The sequence below is a fragment of the Patella vulgata genome, chromosome 5, assembly GCF_932274485.2.
Source record: "Patella vulgata chromosome 5, xgPatVulg1.2, whole genome shotgun sequence".
Lineage (NCBI taxonomy): Eukaryota > Metazoa > Mollusca > Gastropoda > Patellidae > Patella > Patella vulgata.
The window spans coordinates 36,223,478-36,244,722 of NC_065883.2; the positions used below are offsets into that span (position 1 = coordinate 36,223,478).

Sequence of the window (21,245 nt, forward strand, 5' to 3'; positions counted from 1 at the left end):
CAATTCAGGAAGTTACGATCCGACATGTGCAAATATTGAAAGGAACCAAGATCCTTGGGTTATAACCATGCATTTCAAGTTTCATCAAAATTGGATTAAAATTGTGACCTCTACAGGGTCAAAACCTTGATATACGGCGTAACGGTGATATAATCAAACGTTTTTTTATATCGGATAATAATTGTGATCTCCAGAGGGACCACAAGATAAAAAGATTTTTTGAAGTGATCAAGGGCCATAACTCTGTCAATATGCTTCTTCGTCTCATGACCTTAAACACTGTGTATAAATTTAAAGTCAATCGGATATTAACTTTAGCCTCTAGAGCGTACACAAGATTTTTTGAAATGATCCAGGGCCATAAAGCGATTTTTCGTACAATCAGGGGCCGCAATTCAGGAAGTTACGATCCGACATGTGCAAATATTGAAAGGAACCAAGATCCTTGGGTTATAACCATGCATTTCAAGTTTCATCAAAATTGGATTAAAATTGTGACCTCTACAGGGTCAAAACCTTGATATACGGCGTAACGGTGATATAATCAAACGTTTTTTTATATCGGATAATAATTGTGATCTCCAGAGGGACCACAAGATAAAAAGATTTTTTGAAGTGATCAAGGGCCATAACTCTGTCAATATGCTTCTTCGTCTCATGACCTTAAACACTGTGTATAAATTTAAAGTCAATCGGATATTAACTTTAGCCTCTAGAGCGTACACAAGATTTTTTGAAATGATCCAGGGCCATAACTCTGGCAGTAATTATCGAAAATTGCTGAAAATCAATAGGCTTCTTCGTCTCATGACCTTAAACACTGTGTATAAATTTAAAGTCAATCAGATATTAACTTTAGCCTATAGAGCGCCCACAAGCAATTGTGGACGCCGGACCAGCGGACGGACGGGGGCAACGACAATATACAACCACATTTCAATGTGAGCACATAAAAAGGCGATTTTTTGTACAATCAGGGGCCATAATTCAGGAAGTTATGATTTGATATGCGCAAATATCGAAAGGAACCAAGATCTTTGGGTTATAAAGATTCATCAAAATCGGATTAAAATTGTGACCCCTACTGGGTCCACAACCTTGATATACCATATTTTTACACCATTTTGTCCGACAGTTTTGGTCACATTTTCACGAAATTCAAACTCAACCTTCATTACAGTGGAACGGTGATATACTAAAACATTTATTTGAAATCGGATAAAAATTGTGACCTCTGGAGGGACCACAAGCCAAAAGCGCGATTTTTCGTACAATCAGGGGCCATAATATCGAAAGGAACCAAGATCTTTGGGGTATCAACATGCATTTCAAGTTTCATCAAAATCGGATCAAAACTGTGACCTCGAGAGTGTCCACAAGCTAAAAACGTGATTTTTCGACAATCAAGGGCCATAATCCATGAAGTTACGGTCCGATACATGCCAATATCAAAAGGAACCGAGATCTTAGGGCAATAAACCTATCTTTCAAGTTTCGTTGAAATCGGATAAAAATTGTGACCTGTAGAGTGTCTACAAACAAATTATTGTGGACTGGCGGACAGACAAACAGGGGCGACGGCATAATACGTCCGCATGAAAATGTGGGCATATAAAAACAAGCCAACATTGAGGCGGATGTCTTCTGCCTAAATTCCGAAATAAATATACAACACATTAATTAATTGTAGGTTTATCTTTTTCAAAAGTATCGACTATCTACTAAGTTTCATCACTGTCTATCAGATAGAATCAAAGTCATAGAAATTGCTAGGCTCTGATTAGCCTTAGCAGGAAATGTTAATCATTGAACTCAGTCAAGACATTCACCTAATGAACACCAACATCGAGTTTAAACATTCTACCTCAATTAAAAGCAGAGTTGTTATGTTCCAAAGTCTTGACCAATCAAATTGCTTATTGCTCCTTAGCCTAAGCAGAAAATTCTTATCAAACTTAGTCAATTTAATGATACACGGAGTTTCATAGCTCTGAATTATAACCAAAGTTATCGTGCCCAAAAGCATAAACCAATCAAATTGCTTATCTCAGCTTACCCTAAGCACACAATGCTCATCATCGAACTCCATCGAGGCATTCACCTAATGAATGCCAAAACAAGTTTGAGCATTCTCCCTCAATTACAAGGAGAGTTATTGTGTTTCAAAGTCTCGACAAATCAAATTGCTTATCACTCTGCTTACCCTCAGCAGAGGCAGAAAATGTTCATTATCGAATTTAGTATCAGTGATGGGATTTCAAAATCTTTCTTGTCAGACATTTTACCGAAAATAAAGGGGCATAACTCTTATCGTTATTTAAGCAGACGGATTCATACCACAATTAAAAATCATGTGTCAACAAAATATTCAAATCCTGCACGTAATAAAAATAAGTGAACCTTGCTATTTTTTCATTTTTAATCCCCGTTCGGTAATCAAATTTATGTTGGTAACATTCCTACAAAATAACTCATTTTCGCAATACACTGAATGAAAGCTTGCCGATCCTGCTTCGGTATCAAATTCACAATAGTAGGCTCAATATTCCTGCAAAATTCTGTGTCTTCATTTATACGGCAGCAAATGAATGCACAACTTCTGGAATAAGAATCGTTGTCTTCTTTATACCAGCGGTTGCCAGGCAGGATACGCCCACATTTTCGAGAGATGGATAGAGAACAAGCTAAAAAGAAAGTGATTTTTCCTACAATCAAGGGCCATAATTCAGGAAATTACAATTCGATATGCGCAAATATCGACAGGAACCGAGATCTTTGGGTTATAAACTTACATTTCAAGTTTCAAGAAAATCGGATAAAAATTGTGACCTCTATAGGGTCCACAACCTTGATATACCATATTTTTTTGCTATTTGAGAACGAGGGGCGGCCATTTTGTCTGTCAGTTTGATAGATTAGATTGATAGATTGATGAATTGTCTGATAAAAGAGTAAATCAGTCAATCATGGCAGATTAAGAGGTTAATCAAGGTAAGTGTATATACGGTGTAACATGATAAATACATTGATTACTTAATTACCTAATCAATCTAGCCTGTTATTAACGATAATCGTGTTGAGTGGTAGTTATACACCCAGTTCACTGTATTAATTTTGGAATTTTGAATATTATTCACCATATCTTATGTCTGATTGGGCATATTACTGGTCGGACAATTTTGGACGTTCGAAAAATAGCGTTGGACATGTCCGGAATATACGGGCGAAATCCCATCACTGCAAGGTATTGATGTGATAAAACTATACACCAAGTTTCATCACTCTCACTTAATTAGAACTAAAGTCAGCGTGTCCCAAAGCATCAACCAATCAAATTACTTATCTCTGCTTACCCTAAGTAGAAAATGCTCATCTTCTAACTCCCATCAAGGCATTGACCTAATAAACAAATACACCAAGTTTGAACATTTTAGCTCAACTAGAAGGAGAGTTATTACCCTAAGCAAAAAATGTTCATTATCGAACTTAGTCAAGGTATTGACGTAATGAAACTGTACACCAAGTTTGATCACACTCACTTAATCAGAATTAAAGTTATTGTGTCCCAAAGCATCAACCAATCAAATTACTTATCTCTGCTTACCCTAAGCAGAAAATGCTCATCTTCGAACTCCATCAAGGCATTGACCTAATGAACACCTACACCCACATGGAGAGTTATTGTGTCCCAAAATTTGTGACTGACAGACAGACGGATGAAAAGGCTGGGGACAAAAAATAACCTTATAGAGCTACCATATTGTACCTCAATTTTCACCGGACCTTAAGAATGGAATGTGACACAATTACTTGGCATCATTTTAGGAGTTGCCAAGTAATAAAACAAGCAAACGTAGAGGTTGGTGTCCCCCCCCTACCTTAATCCCTATATAAATAAATGACACTCTTAAAGGGGAAGACCAATGATTTTCAACAAGGCTTCCATAAATCTTAAATATATATTGATAAATAATCCCCTCTGTAACACAAGCAAAGAAGTTTTTGTAAGCGAGAAATTAATTTTTATTAAACCGGAAGTGACATAGTTGGTTCAACACGTTCACTGGTCTCTATAGTAAGCATGCAGATTTGGCACAAGTTTACTGCTGTATTGTGTTCACGCGTCGTCCTTTGGCCAAAAATCTGATCAAATGGGTTGTTTATTAGGATATTATAAACACGAATTTGTGTTTTTTTAACGTTTAGTACACAAAGCCGTCTCGGAAATTCACTCATACTGAACAGTACGCTGTGCCTCAATTCACGCCACATGGCTAATTGTTTACATCACGTGGTTTGATTGACAGCTTGCAAGTGAGAGATGTTTCGTCTGCTTGAATGTTTTTGCGCGTGCTGAGTCTGCTGACATTGTTTTTATTTATTTCAACGAACTTGTGGCACATATATATTCAAATAAATATATGTCAACGTCAAACACCAACGTATTGGAATATAAAATATCTGTTCTATGGGTCTACAGTAATGCCGTATAAACATTCGACCCAAGCCATTCTCAAGAGGAAATGGAAGAAAAAAGGAAAAGCCGTTCACGTCGACATTATGTGCCAAAATGCACTATATTATATGTCTTACATGCCCATAATTTTGATCTGTTTATGTTGGAAAAAGCTGTCAGCAAGCACAGAAACATCGGAGCAGACGAAATACATGCCACTGGCAAGTTGTCAATCAAACCACGTGATGTAAACAATAAGCCATGTGGCGTGAATTGAGGCACAGCGTACTGTTCAGTATGAGTGAATTTACGTGGCGGCTTAGTGTACTAAATGTTAAAAAAACATAAATTCGTGTTTATAATATCCAAATAAACAGCCCATTTCATCAGATTTTTGGCCAAAGGACGACGCGTGAACACAATACAGCTGTAAACTTATGCCAAATCTGTATGCTTACTATAGAGACCGCTGAGCGTGTTGAACCAACTATGTCACTTCCTGTTTTAATAAAAATTAATTTCTCACTTACAAAAACTTTTTTGCTTGTGCTGCAGAGGGGATTATTTATCAATATATATTTAAGATTTATGTCCCCTTTAATTACTTGCACATTAATTTTTTCATAAACCATGAAGCAATTAAATTATTTATCACTCTGCTTAACCTATCCAGAAAATGTTCATTATCAAACTGTAATGACCCTACACCAAGATTCGTCACTCTCACTCAATTTGAATCAGTGTAATTGTTTTCCAGAGCATCAACAAATCATCATTCAACTAATGAACATCTACACCATGTCTCAAACATTCTACCTCAATTATTTAGAAGCAGAGCTATTCTTTTCAATGTTGCAACAAATTAAATAGCTATCTTTGTATGGCCGAAGTAGATCAGAGGTTGCCATGCAAGATACGCCCATATTTTGTAAGAGATGGAACAAACTGATCAAAATACAGATCTATATTTCGTTTCGTTTTTTATACTTTCGATGGCCTCTACTGCATGGAGATCTGACCAATTGTAGTGGGAGGTCATGTCAAGGGTCATACAAGCGGCTTTTGACCCTATGACATCAGACTTTTGATTAACCAATCAGCGTTGATGTTTCTACTGCGATACCCACAGGTCTGTGCACATCACTCCAAGAATTTGTCGCAAAAGACCGTTTCATTGGCTAATCCCTCACATCAAGCATAACTCTTCAAGATCCTAAAGTACTAAAGACAAGTAAAACGAAATTTTGAACTATAAAAAACAAAACGAAATAGGATCTGTGTTTTAACTAGATTGGAGATGGACAGAAAACAAGCTAAACAAGCCAACAGTGAGGCTGATGTCCCCCGCCGAAATCTCAAAATAAATAGATGACACATTAATTAATCGCACATTTATTTTTTTCAAAAGTATCGAGCAATCAAACTGTCAACTAAGTTTCATCACTCTCTATCGGATAGAGATTATCTTGTCCCAAAGCATCGACCAATGAAATTGATTAGCTCTGCTCAGCTTCAGAGTTCGAAATGTTAATGATTGAACTCAGTCAAGACATTCACCTAATGAATATCAAGTTTAACCATTCTACCTCAATTAAAAGCAGAGTTGTTATGTTCCAAAGTCTTGACCAATCAAATTGCTTATCGGTCCTTAGCCTAAGCAGAAAATTCTCACTATCGAACTTAGTCAAGGTAATGATATAATGAATCTATATTTCGAGTTTTATAGCTCTCACTTCATTATAACTAAAGTTATCGTGCCCCAAAGCATCAACCAATCAGATTGCTTATATCTGCTTACCGTAAGCAGACAATGTTCAACATCAAACTCCATCAAGGCATTTACCTAATAGACACCTACGTCAAGTGTGAACATTCTAGCTCAATTAGAATGAGAGTTATTGTGTTCCAAAGTCTCGGCCAATCAAATTGCTGCTTACCCTGAGCAGAAAATGCTCATTATCGAACTTAAACTTAGTCAAGGTATTGATGTAATGAAACTATACACCAAGTTTTATCGCTCTCACTTAATTAGAACTTAAGTTATCGTGTCCCAAAGCATCAACCAATCAAATTGCTTATCTCTGCTTACCCTAAGCAGAAAATGCTCATCTTCGAACTCCATCAAGGCAATGACCTAATAAACAATTACACCAAGTTTGAACATTCTAGCTCAATTAGAAAGAGTTATTGTGTCCCAAAAAGTGTGACGGACAGACAGGCGGACAGACGGACGAACCCACTTTTACACTATTTGCGTACGTGGAGCATGCCATTTTGTCCGGTAATTCAAACTTGAATGTTATTATTGTATAACTGTGATATATTTGAACTGTTTTTAAAATCGGATAAAAATAATGGGCTCTAGAGGTTCCACGCGCTAAAACTGCGATTTTTTGTACAATCCGATATGAGTGAATATTGAAAGGAGCCAAGATCTTTGGGATATAAACATATATTTCAAGTTTTATCAAAATCAGACAAAAATTGTGACCTCTAGCATAGAATCAGGGGCCATAATCCAGGAACTTAGGGTCCAATATGCGCGAATATTGAAAGGAAGCGAGATCTTTAGGACATGAACACATGTTTTAAGTTTCATCAAAATCAAATCAAAATTGTGACCTCTAGAGGGTCCACAACCTTGATTTTACATATTTTAACGCTACTTGCAAACATAGAGCTGCCATTTTGTCCGGCAGTTGTTGTGGTCCGATTTTCACCAAATTCGAACTAGAGTGTAACGGTGGTATATTTGAATGTTTTTTGGGTTTTTTTAAATTGGATAAAAATTGTGACCTCTAGGGGGACCACAAGCTAAAAATGTACAATTACAGGCCATAATCCAGGAAGTTGCGGTTCAATACGCCCGAATATCGAAAGGAACTGAGATCTTTGGGTTATAAACATACATTTCAAGTTTCATCTATATCAGATAAAAATTGTGGCCTCTACAAGGTCCACAACCTTGATATAGCATATATTAACACAATCTGCATATGTGGGGCTGCCATTTTGTCCGGCACTTTCGAAATTGACCGTCATTAGGGTGTAACAGTGATATATTCAAACGTTTTTTTTTTAAATCGGATAAAAATTGTGACCTTGTGATATCGAAAGGAATCAAGATCTTTTGGTTATAAACATGTATTTGAAGTTTCATCAAAATCGAATCAAAATTATGAATTTGAAATTTGAACTCAACCAACATTATGGCAAGCTAAAAGTGAAATCTTTCGTACAATCAAGGGCCATAATGCAGAAAGTTACATTCCGATATGTGCGAATATCGAAAGAAATCAAGATCTTTTGGTTATAAACATGTATTTCAAGTTTCATCAAAATCGGATCAAAATTATGACTTCGAAATTCGAACTCAACCAACATTATGGTGTAACGGTGATATATTGGAATGTTTTTTTTTAAATCGGATAATAATTGTGACCTGTAGAGGAACCACAAACTAAAAACACGATATTTCGTACAATCAGGAGCCATAATTCATGAAGTTACAATCCGATATGCACAAATATCTAAAGGAACCAAGATCTTTGGGTTATAAATATACATTTCAAGTTTTATCAAAATTATGACCCCTAGAGTTTCCACAAGCTAAAAACATGATTTTCTAAACAATCAGAGCCATAGACCATGAAGTTATGGTCCGATACATGCAAATATCGAAAGGAATCCAGAAAATGTGGGCGCATAATAGTATGGATTTTGTGGAACATAACAATGAACACTTTTCTAGTTAAATGCCATTGGTAGACTAACAATCATTTCATTTTCTTCCTCTGATACTCCTGCTTCCCCGTCAGATCCCGACACTGATCCAGATTCTGAATCTCCATCTTTATTCCCAGAACCTGGAACTTTTTTATATGGTTTAGTTCGCACTTTCATGAACTCTTCCTTACTTAAAAGATAAATGCCTCCTGCTGTTAATAATTTACCATGTCTTGTTTTTAGATGTCTTTTATAGGTATTTCTTGTTTTAAATTTCAATGGACAGTCAGTGCACTCAAAAGGCGTTTCTCCTGTATGCCGCCGTAAATGTTCCTATGAAAAGAAATTAACGTGAAATCATGATTGACCAAAAACAACAAAACAAAAGATAGGTTGCCAGGCAATAAAACAAACACCAACAGCAGTTCACAAAGGTTGAGTAGTTCACAAAGTTTCTCGCATATTTTATTCTTTTAGGTAATGGAAGCATTTACAAGATACAGTACCTCTCAAATTTTTCAGACCAAAATGGTGCGAACACAGCGGAAAAAAACACTAAGAAATCACGGTAAATTTTCGCTCAATTTCGATGCGAATTTCCGCCAGGATTCGCTCAAAACACAGTGTTTTCACTTGTCCCTCCATGTAGTTCTTTAGAAGGGGTGTCCATAATGTCTGGCAGTTTTGGTCCAATCTTCACGAAATTCGAACTCAAGCGCCATTACAGTGTAATGGTGATATATTGAAACGTCTTTTTTAAATCAGATAATAATTGTGACCTCTAGACTGACCACAAGCTAAAAACGCGATTTTTTGTATGTATCCAAAGGAACCAAGGTCTTTGGGTTATAAACATGCATTTCAAGTTTCAGTAAAATCAGATAAAAATTGTGACCTCTAGAGTGTCCACAAGCTAAAAATGTGGGCGTATAAAAACATAAACACAAGACACAAACCTTAAAATGGCTAGGATGACGGAATTTTCTGCCACAGTCCTTACATGTAAACCGACTCTGGTTATTATGTATTAACATGTGATAGTTTAGGCTGTGCTGACGTGTAAATGTTGTATTACATATTAAACAAATAAATGGTTTAATCCCTGAAAAATAAACCAACATTATTTGTCATTTTACATACATGGATAATTTCTTCACATAAAATTGATGGAAGAATCTGAATTTCAGTAAGGTTATTCCATATGACTAAATGAACAATCTTAATTATTTGGAAACAGTTTAGAAATAATCACAGAAACTTTGATGCCTAAAGTGTTTCTGAGATTTCAGTGTCAGGGCAATGCTGCTACATAAAATTATTTAAAAATCTGTCCTGTAAGCTGTAATATGCTGTAAGGTGCAATAACTCTGCATAAACTTGATGATGGACTTAATTAGGGTCTCTACAGTAAGAACGCCGTGAAGGTTTGATGAAATATGATTATCGTGTCGTTTTTTGTTGAAAATTGCCACGATAAATAACTTGTGTAGCAGTCGCTATTGTAAACATATCTATATTTCGTTTACCGTTTATTGGAAAGTCAATCCATAATATAAGGTAAACCAAGGTCATGCCGGTTCGTTACTACAAGCGCACGTTGTTAGCGCTACTCAATCCTATGTTGTAAAGTTATGCCGTAAATAAACCATAGCACACTCTCAAGATCTAGTTTTCATAGAACCCAACCGGACAATAAATATACATGGTGTCAGAAGTGATCACTTATTTACTGGTGCAAGTAGATTTGTGTGAAGACAAAAGAATTCTATGAGAGACTATAGGCTACGGTACGGCAACGAAAACTAAAATGGCGGCAAGTTTGGCTCAGGCTGCATTTTAGACAAGGGTCCATCAATCAGTTGGTTGAAGGATGAGGGATTGTATTCCAGATATAAGATTTGGAGACAACAATGCGAACTTTTGTTTACTGGTCCCATGAATAAACTTGAAGAGGATATCAAGTGTAAATATTTGTTGTTTTGGTCCGGTGAGTTCGGGTTAGAACTTTTTAACATTTGGAATCTTTCAGAAGCAGACCAAAAACGTCTTGAAAACTACTGGTTAAAGTTCGAAGAGTTTGTTAAACCCCAGTCTAATGAGTTGATGGCTTCGTGGGAACTTCATGTTATTAAACAAGGCGACTTATCTTTAGAAGAATTTATAGCCAAGTTATGTTTGTTGTTAAAAGAAGCAAATTACCCACCTGAGTATTATGATCGTTTTCTACGAGATTATCTTGTTTTCGGAGTTAATTCTGATAGAGTTAGAAGAGAGTGTTTGAAAATTGGTAATAATATAAACTTTGAGAGAGTTAAAAGTATGGCCAAGGCTGAAGAATCAGCAAACCAACAAATGTCAATAATTGAGAACAAATTGAACGAAAAAGAAACGTCAGTCTTACCAATAAATAAGTTTAAAAAGAAGTCTATGTTTAGTTCTAAACATAAGTCAAATAAACAGTTTTCTTATCAACAAGAGACAAACACAAACTAAATATCATAATATGAAACAAACAGAAAATTGTGGTAGATGTGGTAATAAAGTCCATTCTAAACAGTTTTGTCCTGCAATGAAATACAGTTGTAAACTATGTGGTAAACAAAGACACTTTGCTGATTATTGTTGGAGTACTAAAAATAAGCAGATTAATCAGATCAATTATACAGAAGTTAATGATGGTGGTAATGGAGTATCTAATCAAGATTACAGTTCAGTTTTTCTAGGCCCAATCGAAGTGTTACCAGTTAACGAAGAGCCACAAAATAGTGTTAATATTCTATCATGTAAGGAAAAGGCACTTCTTGAAGTTAAGTTTACTAACTCGGAGAATGATAAATATAATGTTAAATATTTATCAAAAGTTGACACTGGCGCCGAAACTAATATACTACCTTATAGTATATTTAGTAAATTGTTCATAGAAGACTTCAAATTACAGTGTTCTAAGCATAAACTCTTAGCTTTCGGTGGAACAGAAATTAACAGTAAAGGCGTTTGTGAAGTCTTAGTTGAATCTCCAAATGGAAGTTCGAAGTTAGCATGTTTTGAAGTTGTTGATATCAAAAGCCCAGTCATTATTGGTAATGTCTTAGCCCAGGATTTAGATCTTATAAACCTTAATTGGGAAGTTACAGCATCAAATTTGCCCTACAAAACTTCAAGTTCTGAAAAATGTACAGTTAAATTATTTGATGTAAATGGTATCAAGCATCCACTTCCTGTTACAAAAGAGTATCTTTTGAAAGAATACCAAGATGTTTTTACTGGTATTGGTAGTTTTCCTGGAGAGCCTTATCATTTAAATATCAATAATAATATACCTCCTGTACAACATGCCCCGAGACAAGTTCCTGTATATATGCAACAAATGTATCAAGAAGAATTGAATCGTTTAGAGGAACTTGGTACTGTTTGTAAAGTTAATGATGAATACACTGAATGGATTAACTCAACAGTGATAACCCCTAAACCAAATAGTCATAACATAAGAATGTGTTTAGACCATCGTGATTTAAATGTTGCTTTGTTACGTAATCCATATTATGTTAGAACGTTAGAAGATGTTATACCTCGACTTTCTGGTGCTAAATATTTCAGCATCTTAGAAGCAAGTAATGGTTTCTGGCAAGTTAAATTAGACGAGTCAAGTAGTAGACTTTGTACATTTAATACCCCATGGGGAAAATACCGTTGGACTAGACTACCTTTCGGTTTAAGTGTAAGTGGTGACATTTTTCAAAAGAGAATGGATTTTGTTTTTGGTAAATTACCAGGTTTAACTGGTATCGCGGATGATACTTTTGTTTACGGTTCAAATGAACTAAATCATGACAGAAATATTATTAATGTTTTAGATACAGCTCGTGAAAACAATATCAAGTTCAATCCAAGTAAATTTCAATTTAAAGTTCAAGAAGCGTCATTTTTTGGACACAAATGGACTCCAAGTGGTCTTAAAGTGGACGAAAAGAAAGTTAATTCCATTTTAGATATGAAACCACCAAATAACCTAACTGAGTTGCAGTCGTTTCTAGGTTTAATCAACTATTTACACAGGTTTTCTCCTGTATTAGCTCAAGTTTCAGAACCGTTAAGAAACTTACTTAAAAATAATGTTCCCTTTCAGTGGCAACAAGAACATTCTAAATCGTTTGATGAACTGAAACAAATCATAACGAGTGTTCCTGTTTTAACGTTTTACAACCCTGATAAATCTAATGTTATTCAAGCGGATGCTAGCCTAAAGGGATTAGGTTGCGTTTTATTACAAGATGGTCAACCTGTTTGCTATGGAAGTCGATCTTTAACAGACGCAGAATCGCGCTACAGTAACATAGAGAGAGAACTTCTTGGTGTTTCATGGTCATTAAAAAAGTTCCATCATTATGTTTATGGTAAAAAGGTTCAAATCGACACAGATCATAAGCCTCTAGAAAGTATATGGAAAAAATCCATTTGAAGTGCTTCTCCTAGACTACAACGAATGCTGTTACAAATGGCTAGGTACGAGGTTACAGTTTGTTACATTAAGGGCAAAGACAATGTCATTGCAGATGCTTTATCTCGCGTTAGTGCGATGTCGGAACCTAATGATAGTGATGATGTTCAAACTATTAACATTGATACAGTTACCAAAGATGTACCAGCAAGTCCTGCTAAACTCGAAGAAATTAGACAGTGTATAAGTGAAGACCCTGTCCTTTGTTTACTCAAAGAAACTATATTTAAAGGGTGGCCAAAATTCATATCGGTATGTCCTTCTGAACTTAAACAATTCTGGACATACCGTGAGGACTTGTCTGTTGAGAATGGTGTAATTTTTAAAGGTCATCGTATATTAGTTCCTCATAAGTTGCGTAATCAAATGTTAGATATTATACATCAAGGACATTTGGGTACTGAAAAATGTTTGTTAAAGGCCAAAGAATGTTTATTTTGGCCCGGTATTTCAAATGATATAAAAGATCTTACAAGTAATTGTTCTACCTGTTTACAGTTTAGTAAACAACAACCTAAGGAATCTTTACTGCCTCATAGTTTTCCTAGTTACCCCTGGCAAAAGCTAGGCACTGACTTATTTGAGTATAATAGAATTCACTATTTGTTAGTTGCAGATTATTTTAGTAAGTTTCCTTTTGTTCGTAAATTAGACTGTACTACTTCATTATTTGTAATTAATCATCTTAAGTCTATATTTGGTGAATATGGCATTCCCCAAACCATTATGTCTGACAATGGACCCCAATATAATAGTTCTGAATTTAGTAAATTTTGTCTTGAGTGGGGGATAGAGCACATAATAAGTTCTCCTTTATATGCACAGAGCAATGGTTTTATAGAAAGAATGGTGCAAACTGTTAAGAATCTTCTTAAGAAATCTGAATCTGCAAATCAAGATCCCTATATAGCTCTATTAACCTACAGAACCACCCCGATTGACAATACACTTCCTGCTCCATGTGTTCTTTTAAATAATAGAAATTATAGAACTCAAATTCCTTCTTTTGGTAAACTCCAAAGAACTCAGACCAATGAAGACTATTTAGTTTGTTTACAATCTAGACAAGATAAGCAAAAGATTCAATATGACAAGAAGCATAATGTTAATAATAGTAATCTAGATGTAAATCAAAAAGTTGTCATATATGATCAAAATTGTAAATCTTGGAATCCTGGTGTAATAGAAGGAAAGGCTAGTACGCCAAGATCTTTTATTGTGAGCAATGAAAAAGGAAACAAATTTAGACGCAATAGATCATTCTTAAAACCTGTTCCAGATATTAGTATTAATACAAGTAGAAGTGGTCGAATTATTAAGCATACCGACAAACTTGATCTTTAATATGCATATATGTTGTTAATTGGGTCTACATGTATTCAATTGTATTAACATTTAGGCATAATGTTCCATGATTAAATTTCTGTTAATGTATCAATATTAAAATAGTTTATTATGCTTTAAGGGGGAGATGTAAACATATCTATATTTCGTTTACCGTTTATTGGAAAGTCAATCCATAATATACTATTCCAAAAAAGTAAGGGATATTTGATTTTTAAGTGTTATTAAAGTCACCTAATGAAATTGACCAAGAAACAAATGACAAAATGAAATAAAGTTCACATTCATCGATTTATTCCAAATGATCGTTAGACTAAGTAAGGCACAGACTGACCATTATAAGGGTAAAATGATACCCGGGGTCAAACAGCAAAGTTACCACAGCATCACAACCAAGTCAGTAACGGGTAAATCCTCCTCTGTTTGCCAAACAAGCATTGATCCGACGTGGCATACTCCTAATGAGACGTCTAAGGTCATTTTGGTCCAGATTGTCCCATTCCTGTTGCAACGCAGCAGCAAGTTCTTGGACATTGGCAGGACGTTGTTGACGTTGACGTAACCCCTGTCCAAGCATGTCCCAGACATGCTCGATGGGGGAGAGGTCGGGACTCAGTGCTGGCCAAGGTAATGTGGTGATGTTCTGTTGTTGGAGGTAACCTGTAATGATCCTGGCCCTGTGACATCTTGCGTTGTCATCCTGGAAGATGAAACGGCGGCCATGACGTCGTGCGAACGGCACGACATGGACTGCCAAGATGTTGTCCCGGTAGTACTGGCCTGTAACACGCCCTGCAACAACATGTAAAGCCGTTCTTCCAGCAACAGTGATGCCTCCCCACACCATAACAGAACCACCCCCAAATCGATCATGTCTGATGACGTTAACGTCTTGGAAGTGCTCGTTTCGACGACGCCACACCCTCCTACGTCTGTCCAAAAAATCAACAGTGAACCTTGACTCATCTGAAAACATCACATTGCTCCAGCGTCGATTATCCCAGTGTTGACGATCCCTACACCAACGACGTCTTGCCTGAATGTGATGATCTCTCAAACAAGGGATCACGCGAGGACGTCGGGCGCGAAGGTGACCCCTATGCAGTCAATTCCGAATCGTCTGGCCACTCACTCTCACATCAGTGTCTGTTTGAAGACGAGCGCTGATCTGATTTGCTGTGATGACACGATTTCTCAAGGCCAAGGTACGGATAAATCGATCCTGGGCTTGAGTTGTCGCCCTTGGTCGACCTGAGCGTGGTCTGTCCTGTACAGATTGTGTATCACGGTATCTGGACCATAGCCTGCTTATGACAGACTGAGAAACATTCATCGTCCGCGCCACAACCGCCTGTGTTGTGCCGATCTGTAGCATGCCAAGGGCACGTAACCTTTCATTTTGGGTAAGCCGACGCATATCAAAATTTGTTTTCTGGTCACTAAAACAATTAAACTGATGTTTCCACCCTGGAATTCAATGCCACAATGACTGAAACATTCAAAGTCAGAGTCGTGCAAATCTTGGGTTGGACCCCCATGATGATCCCAAGCATCACCTGCATTCCATGCGGTAGCTATTGGTGCATTTGGGCGTCACATGTAACTGGAAATGTTTCTTCTGTTAGGTTCTATAGTGACTTTTTTCGTAGTCATTTGCATATTTTAGTATTATGCCCCCAAAATCAAATATCCCCTACTTTTTTTGAATGGTATATAAGGTAAACCAAGGTCAAGGTTGTGTATTCTGGGTCATGCCGGTTCGTTACTACAAGCGCACGTTGTTAGCGCTACTCAATCCTATGTTGTAAAGTTATGCCGTAAATAAACCATAGCACACTCTCAAGATTTAGTTTTCATAGAACCCAACCGGACAATAAATATACAGCTATCATGTGCCACAATAGTCGTGTGACACTATAGGCCTCGGTGTAATTTTACATGTAAAATTAACGGTGTTTATTTGTCATAAACAATCGATGTCAAAACAATATACTGCCACGATGTTATGAATGTTGAATAGTTTTGTTAATAATACGGACGCGTTTGGTCACGTTGTATAGTGAGAATACGCATGTTCACATATTCTGCACGATATATATGCGGTTATATTTCCGACCAGTCATGTAAAGCTGCATGTCTAGTACATTTTGAAGGACAGTATGCATAAGACTATACATGTATTACACAGTTTAGATATTAGATATTTATGCTGTGTTCAAATTGTTTTGCATATTTACTGTATTACTATTCAGAGTGTATAGTTAATAATTACTCTCAAATCACGGCAAAGATAGACTTTTAAATTGCAAACTATAAAGGTATTTTGTTTAGCGGTCTTACAAAAAGAAATAAGACATAAACAGAACTTGCAACCAGATTCGAAAGTGCTTTCAAGTCAGACATAAGTTTGTACTTACCGTAAAAATGAACTGAACGCGACATAAGTCTCCGATGTAAGAGAATATTAGTTAAAGATACAATATGTAAGATTTAGATAAAGAGCTAACCATTCTTGCTATACTAGTTCGAAAAATAGATAATGTAAAATATATAATTTGGAAATTTCATTCAAATTACTCTATTGCGATCGAAGATATTAGCCTTTGAAGGTTTGACAAGAGATGTGCAATAATTTCAACCACCGTACTGGTCTCGCTCCTCCATTTTTAGCTTAAATCAAAATATGGCTGAGCTGTGGCTGAGCTGTTCTAATCTATTTAATGTCGGAGAAATTAGATGCCATCGAGAGTTGGTTATGGCCTGGATAAGTTAATTAATGTCTAATTAATAATTTAGAAAAGATTTCAGGCCTAAAGAAAGACCTGCGGATTGCGTTACTAGAGAAGTAGCTGGTAGTCTACCAAAAACCGACAAAGAAGAAGAACACCACTTTGTTGAACCATGGAACTCCACTTCTGCTGCATCAATGGTACCAGATTTTAGCCTTGATGTATCAAATTTTTTTTCGACAACCAATGCCGATGAAGAATCGACAACCAATGCATATGAAGAATTGACAACCAATGCCGACGAAGAATTGACAACCAATGTTGAAGAATCGGCAACCAATGATATCGAGGTGTCATTCAACATTACTGACCGTGGGAGTATAAACCAAACCAGAGAGATCGCGGACATGTGAGTAAGTTAATTAAATGTGAGAATTAACTTATTTAAAGATGTTTACCGTGAGAATTACAGTGAGAATTAACTTCTTTAACGATGTTTACCATGCGAATTAAAGTACTTATTTAAAGTACTTTATTTAACTTAAATATATTTCAGATCTTTACCAGAAGACCAGCTTGACACAACAATTATGGGTGATCATTAAATTAGGTATGAAATAGTTTACTGATTACTGCTCAACTAGTTACTGATCACAAAACAACAATTGTCACCCTTTTTAACACTGTTATTTGTGTGTTTCAGAGATCGTCACCCGGGTCTACATGTTGGGTTTGTTCCAGAAAAGGTAGAAGTATACCTTGTTCGGCCACAGTGACACAACGTGGACTGATTTCAGTCCAAATGGTAACCATATTCATGACTGTGACCCGGCATTATGAAGAATACTAAACTTACGGCAAAGGTATGTGTGTTAAAAACTGTGGAATAAAGAGGGTATATGGAATAAATATGATGTAAGCAGGTCGTTTCAGAACGTATTTTAATAATTAATATACTAGTATTATATAAATGTACTATTTTATAATATAAATACTACTTTATAGTGTATTTATAATTATCCTTCTATGTTTCAGGTTAATAGAATTCATTGGGGATGAATTTCTGATTACTGAAGTGATGGTCAGTGGACATCGACATTTAATGTTTGCTACAAAGACACAGTTGGAATTATTAAAATCTTGCAAAATATGGTTCATGGATGGTATGTTTAAGGTCATGAGGAAGCCCTTTTCACAGCTGTGGATCATTCACGGTTTTCTGAAAAAGGGAGACTGAATGAAACTGGTGCCGCTATGCTTCGTCAAGATGACGAGAAGGACTTCTGAAGATTATGAAGAGGTAGGTTAATAATAGCATATATGGTAACTATTTATTTATGCATATTATTTTCATCTCTTATATGGTAACGATTTATGCATATCTTTTATTTTATGCATATTTTAATCTCTTATTTATTGTTTTACATATTGCAATCTTTTGTTATTGCAGGTACTGCTGAAGATAAAAGAGAAATTTCAACCGGTAGTGGAGTATGGCATGCTGGACTTCGAACCAGGTTGCTGGTCTGCTATAAAGAAAGTGTTCCCTGGTATGAAATTAAAGGGCTGTGTTTTCCATTGGATACAATGTGTTTGGAGGAAAGTTCAGAGTGTTGGTCTGGCGGGTTCTTACTACGAAAGGAAGACCGTTTATAACTACATCCGTACTTTGATGGCTCTACCTGTCAACCACATGGGAGTTGCCTTCGACAAGTTGTGTGTGATGGCAAACGCAGACCCTTTAAGGGAACTCGTTTCATATATCAGACAGACCAGGCCCCGAGTTCACAAACCATTCTCAGACTTAACTTAAGTTTACTCAAAATTGTTTGACTTATTTAAAGATACATTATGTAAGATTTAGATAAAGAGCTAGCCATTCTTGCTATAATAGTTCAAAGATAGATAATATAAAATGAATAATTTAAAATATTCTATGAGAGAGAGAGAAATGGGGTTTAACGTCCACTCCACACAAACTAGGTCATTTCGGGACTAACATATGGTTTAATTTTATTTCAACAATTCGCTTGCGCATAGGGGTCTTTAGCAGTGGGAGGAAACTGGAGGACCTGGAGAAAACCCACGAGGTTGGACAGGCGACCCTACTCCTTGTCACGTACAACAGGGGGTTCGAAACCACGCCAATCGACTCAATGACAGACTTTATGATACAGCGCGCACGCTAACCATTCAGCCATCCAACCCCCCAAAATATTCTATGAATGGCATTTAGTAATTGGAACATAATCAAAAACACAAAAGTGTGTTTTTGAATAATTTGAAAGTTTCATTCAAACTACTTTATGGCGAGCGAATATATTAGCCTTTAAAGGTTTGACAAGAGATGAGCAATAATTTCAACCACCATACTGGTTGGTCGAAGCTAACTCTCGCTCCTCCATTTTTAGCTTAAATCAAAATATGGCTGAACTGTTCTAATCTATTTAATATTGGAGAAAACCGATGCCATCGAGAGTTGATTATGGCCTGGGTAAGTTAATTAATGTCTAATTAATAATTTAGAAAACATTTCAGGCCTGAAGAAAGACTTGCAATGGGCAGATTTAGCTCTTGCATAATTTATGTTTAATTAAAATATAGCCCTTTATAAAACTTTTGTTGTTTTAATGTATCAAATAGATCAATGGCAGATGGTGGAAGAGGGAATCAATTTTCGAAATTGTCGAAAAACATACTGCAAAATAAATGAAAAGATGTTTGATGCTTGGGAGAAGTATACGGAGTGGCCTATAACAACAAGTGGTTTTCTGAAGTTAATTTTTGGGATGAAATGACCGTAGATGAAAGATAGACTATAACAACACAATTTTTAAAGGAAAAAAAAGTTACTGATGTATTTAGGCGATGTTTCGAATAGTATTCTCTCAAGTTCCTTGACATGTTGTTATTGTTATTAATGTATGAATAAAATATTAAAAATACCTGTTTTTTAATGTGTGGGATGAAACAACCCGATATAAGTGGGATGAAACGACCCGTGGAAATTTGGGATGAAACAGCATCCGTTGTCTCCAGTCGTTAAGACTACATGCCGCCTCAAATAACCCAATGTTGCCAAAAAGCATGCATTGTTCACCTTACAACAGGTTCCATTGATTTATGGTTTATTTTATAATTTATAATACCGTTTACACCACAATGTATTACGATTCACATTTTGGTATTCCAAGTTGATTATATATGCAAGTTGATTATATATGCAAGTTTATATGCAATATGATATTAATTTGGATGGGTATTATTTTTATATTTGTTTGTGATAAAGGCGGACTGATTACTCTAGAAAAGTTGGGTCTGGTTTTGTGCCCATTTGATGGACACCCCCCCGCGCTGAGCCTCCAGACTATTAAGGGTATTTAACATCTACAATATCAGTAAGGTAAGGTAAGTACTTTCTACATATTGCATACATTTTTAATAATGTACATTATGTAAGCGTTAAAAGATATCAGCTGAAAATGTAGCTGATAAATTCACGACAATGTTTCCTTATATTTGGAGTTGTTTAGTTCCATTGTGTGTACGGAAAATAGATTAACGATTAGTTTTAACATTATTTATGATGCCGAAACATATCAATCCAATTTGTCTTGTACGAGGGACGTTCGTACTATTTAAGAAATGATTTTTTGGCCCGACATACATGTACAAATAATCGTCATCTTATAAAATGCGGATTCAGTTTATCTAAAAGGAATTATTTTTGACCCAATATTAACTATCGCCAATTTTCTAAAACATGGGAAAAAGTCAATCAACAAACAATACAGGTTTACTTTATTACAAAAACATTTTGTCTAACATCATAACGTTAATCAACAAACAATACTATTGTTCTTTATTACAAAAATATAGCTAGTTGATTATAAATAAAACAATATAAACAACCAATGAGTAAAACTGATTTATTCCAATCAATTAAATTATATACGAGTGAAGTATTACATTAACCGTGTACCAGTTCGCTTGTGGACGGGTTAACTGACACCCGTTCAATTTATAAATTCCAAATACAAACTGCTTACCATATTCATGCCATAGATGATAAATATCCTATTTAATAAAACCGTTCCGTTTCCAATAATTATCACAGACATAAATATTAATTTTGATTGTTTTATCCATCAACACACAGAGTAAACATATAACAACCAGATCGTATGAATTGGAGCCTCTTCTGTCTTCAATAGTTATAATATTAATCAGTCTAGAAAGCACATCAAAGAGTGTAGAATAAATTGCCTAACAGACAAATCATGCTTTGTAAGTTGTCAAAGGGGAGTGGGGCTATTTAACGAATGACTTTGTGCACAATATAATGAAATAATTACCACAGGTGTAAGGAATGATTTTATTTGCAGAATATGTCAACTGCAAATATGATGACTAAACATAATTTTGTTCATAAGACGCTCTGCATGCATGAACCTTCAAGTCTGTACCGATTTTAAAAAAATTTAACAATCAC

General features: G+C 35.8%; 1 protein-coding gene and 1 long non-coding RNA gene across 3 annotated transcripts in view; one reads left to right on the plus strand and one right to left on the minus strand.

Moving 5' to 3' along the window:
• Positions 1–390: 390 nt before the first annotated feature.
• LOC130012940 (B-cell lymphoma 6 protein homolog) overlaps positions 391–21,245 on the minus strand; it is an 85,469-nt gene continuing 64,614 nt past the window's right edge. The window contains exons 8-11 of one of the 2 annotated variants that reach the window (XM_056101135.1): positions 9,139–9,284; positions 8,231–8,515; positions 3,354–3,399; positions 391–2,599 (exon numbers count right to left, since the gene is read on the minus strand). In XM_056101135.1, coding sequence (XP_055957110.1) covers positions 3,370–3,399; positions 8,231–8,515; positions 9,139–9,284 — 461 coding nt within the window. In that variant the 3' untranslated portion in view covers positions 391–2,599; positions 3,354–3,369. Of the gene's footprint in view, positions 2,600–3,353; positions 3,400–5,052; positions 8,516–9,138; positions 9,285–21,245 lie in introns of those variants that run through there. The other variant, XM_056101136.1, reaches the window with a different exon arrangement.
• LOC126820720 (uncharacterized) lies at positions 17,481–19,615 on the plus strand. Its single transcript, XR_007680110.2, has 3 exons — positions 17,481–17,616; positions 17,789–18,053; positions 18,204–19,615. It is a non-coding gene; the product is annotated as an uncharacterized LOC126820720 (long non-coding RNA).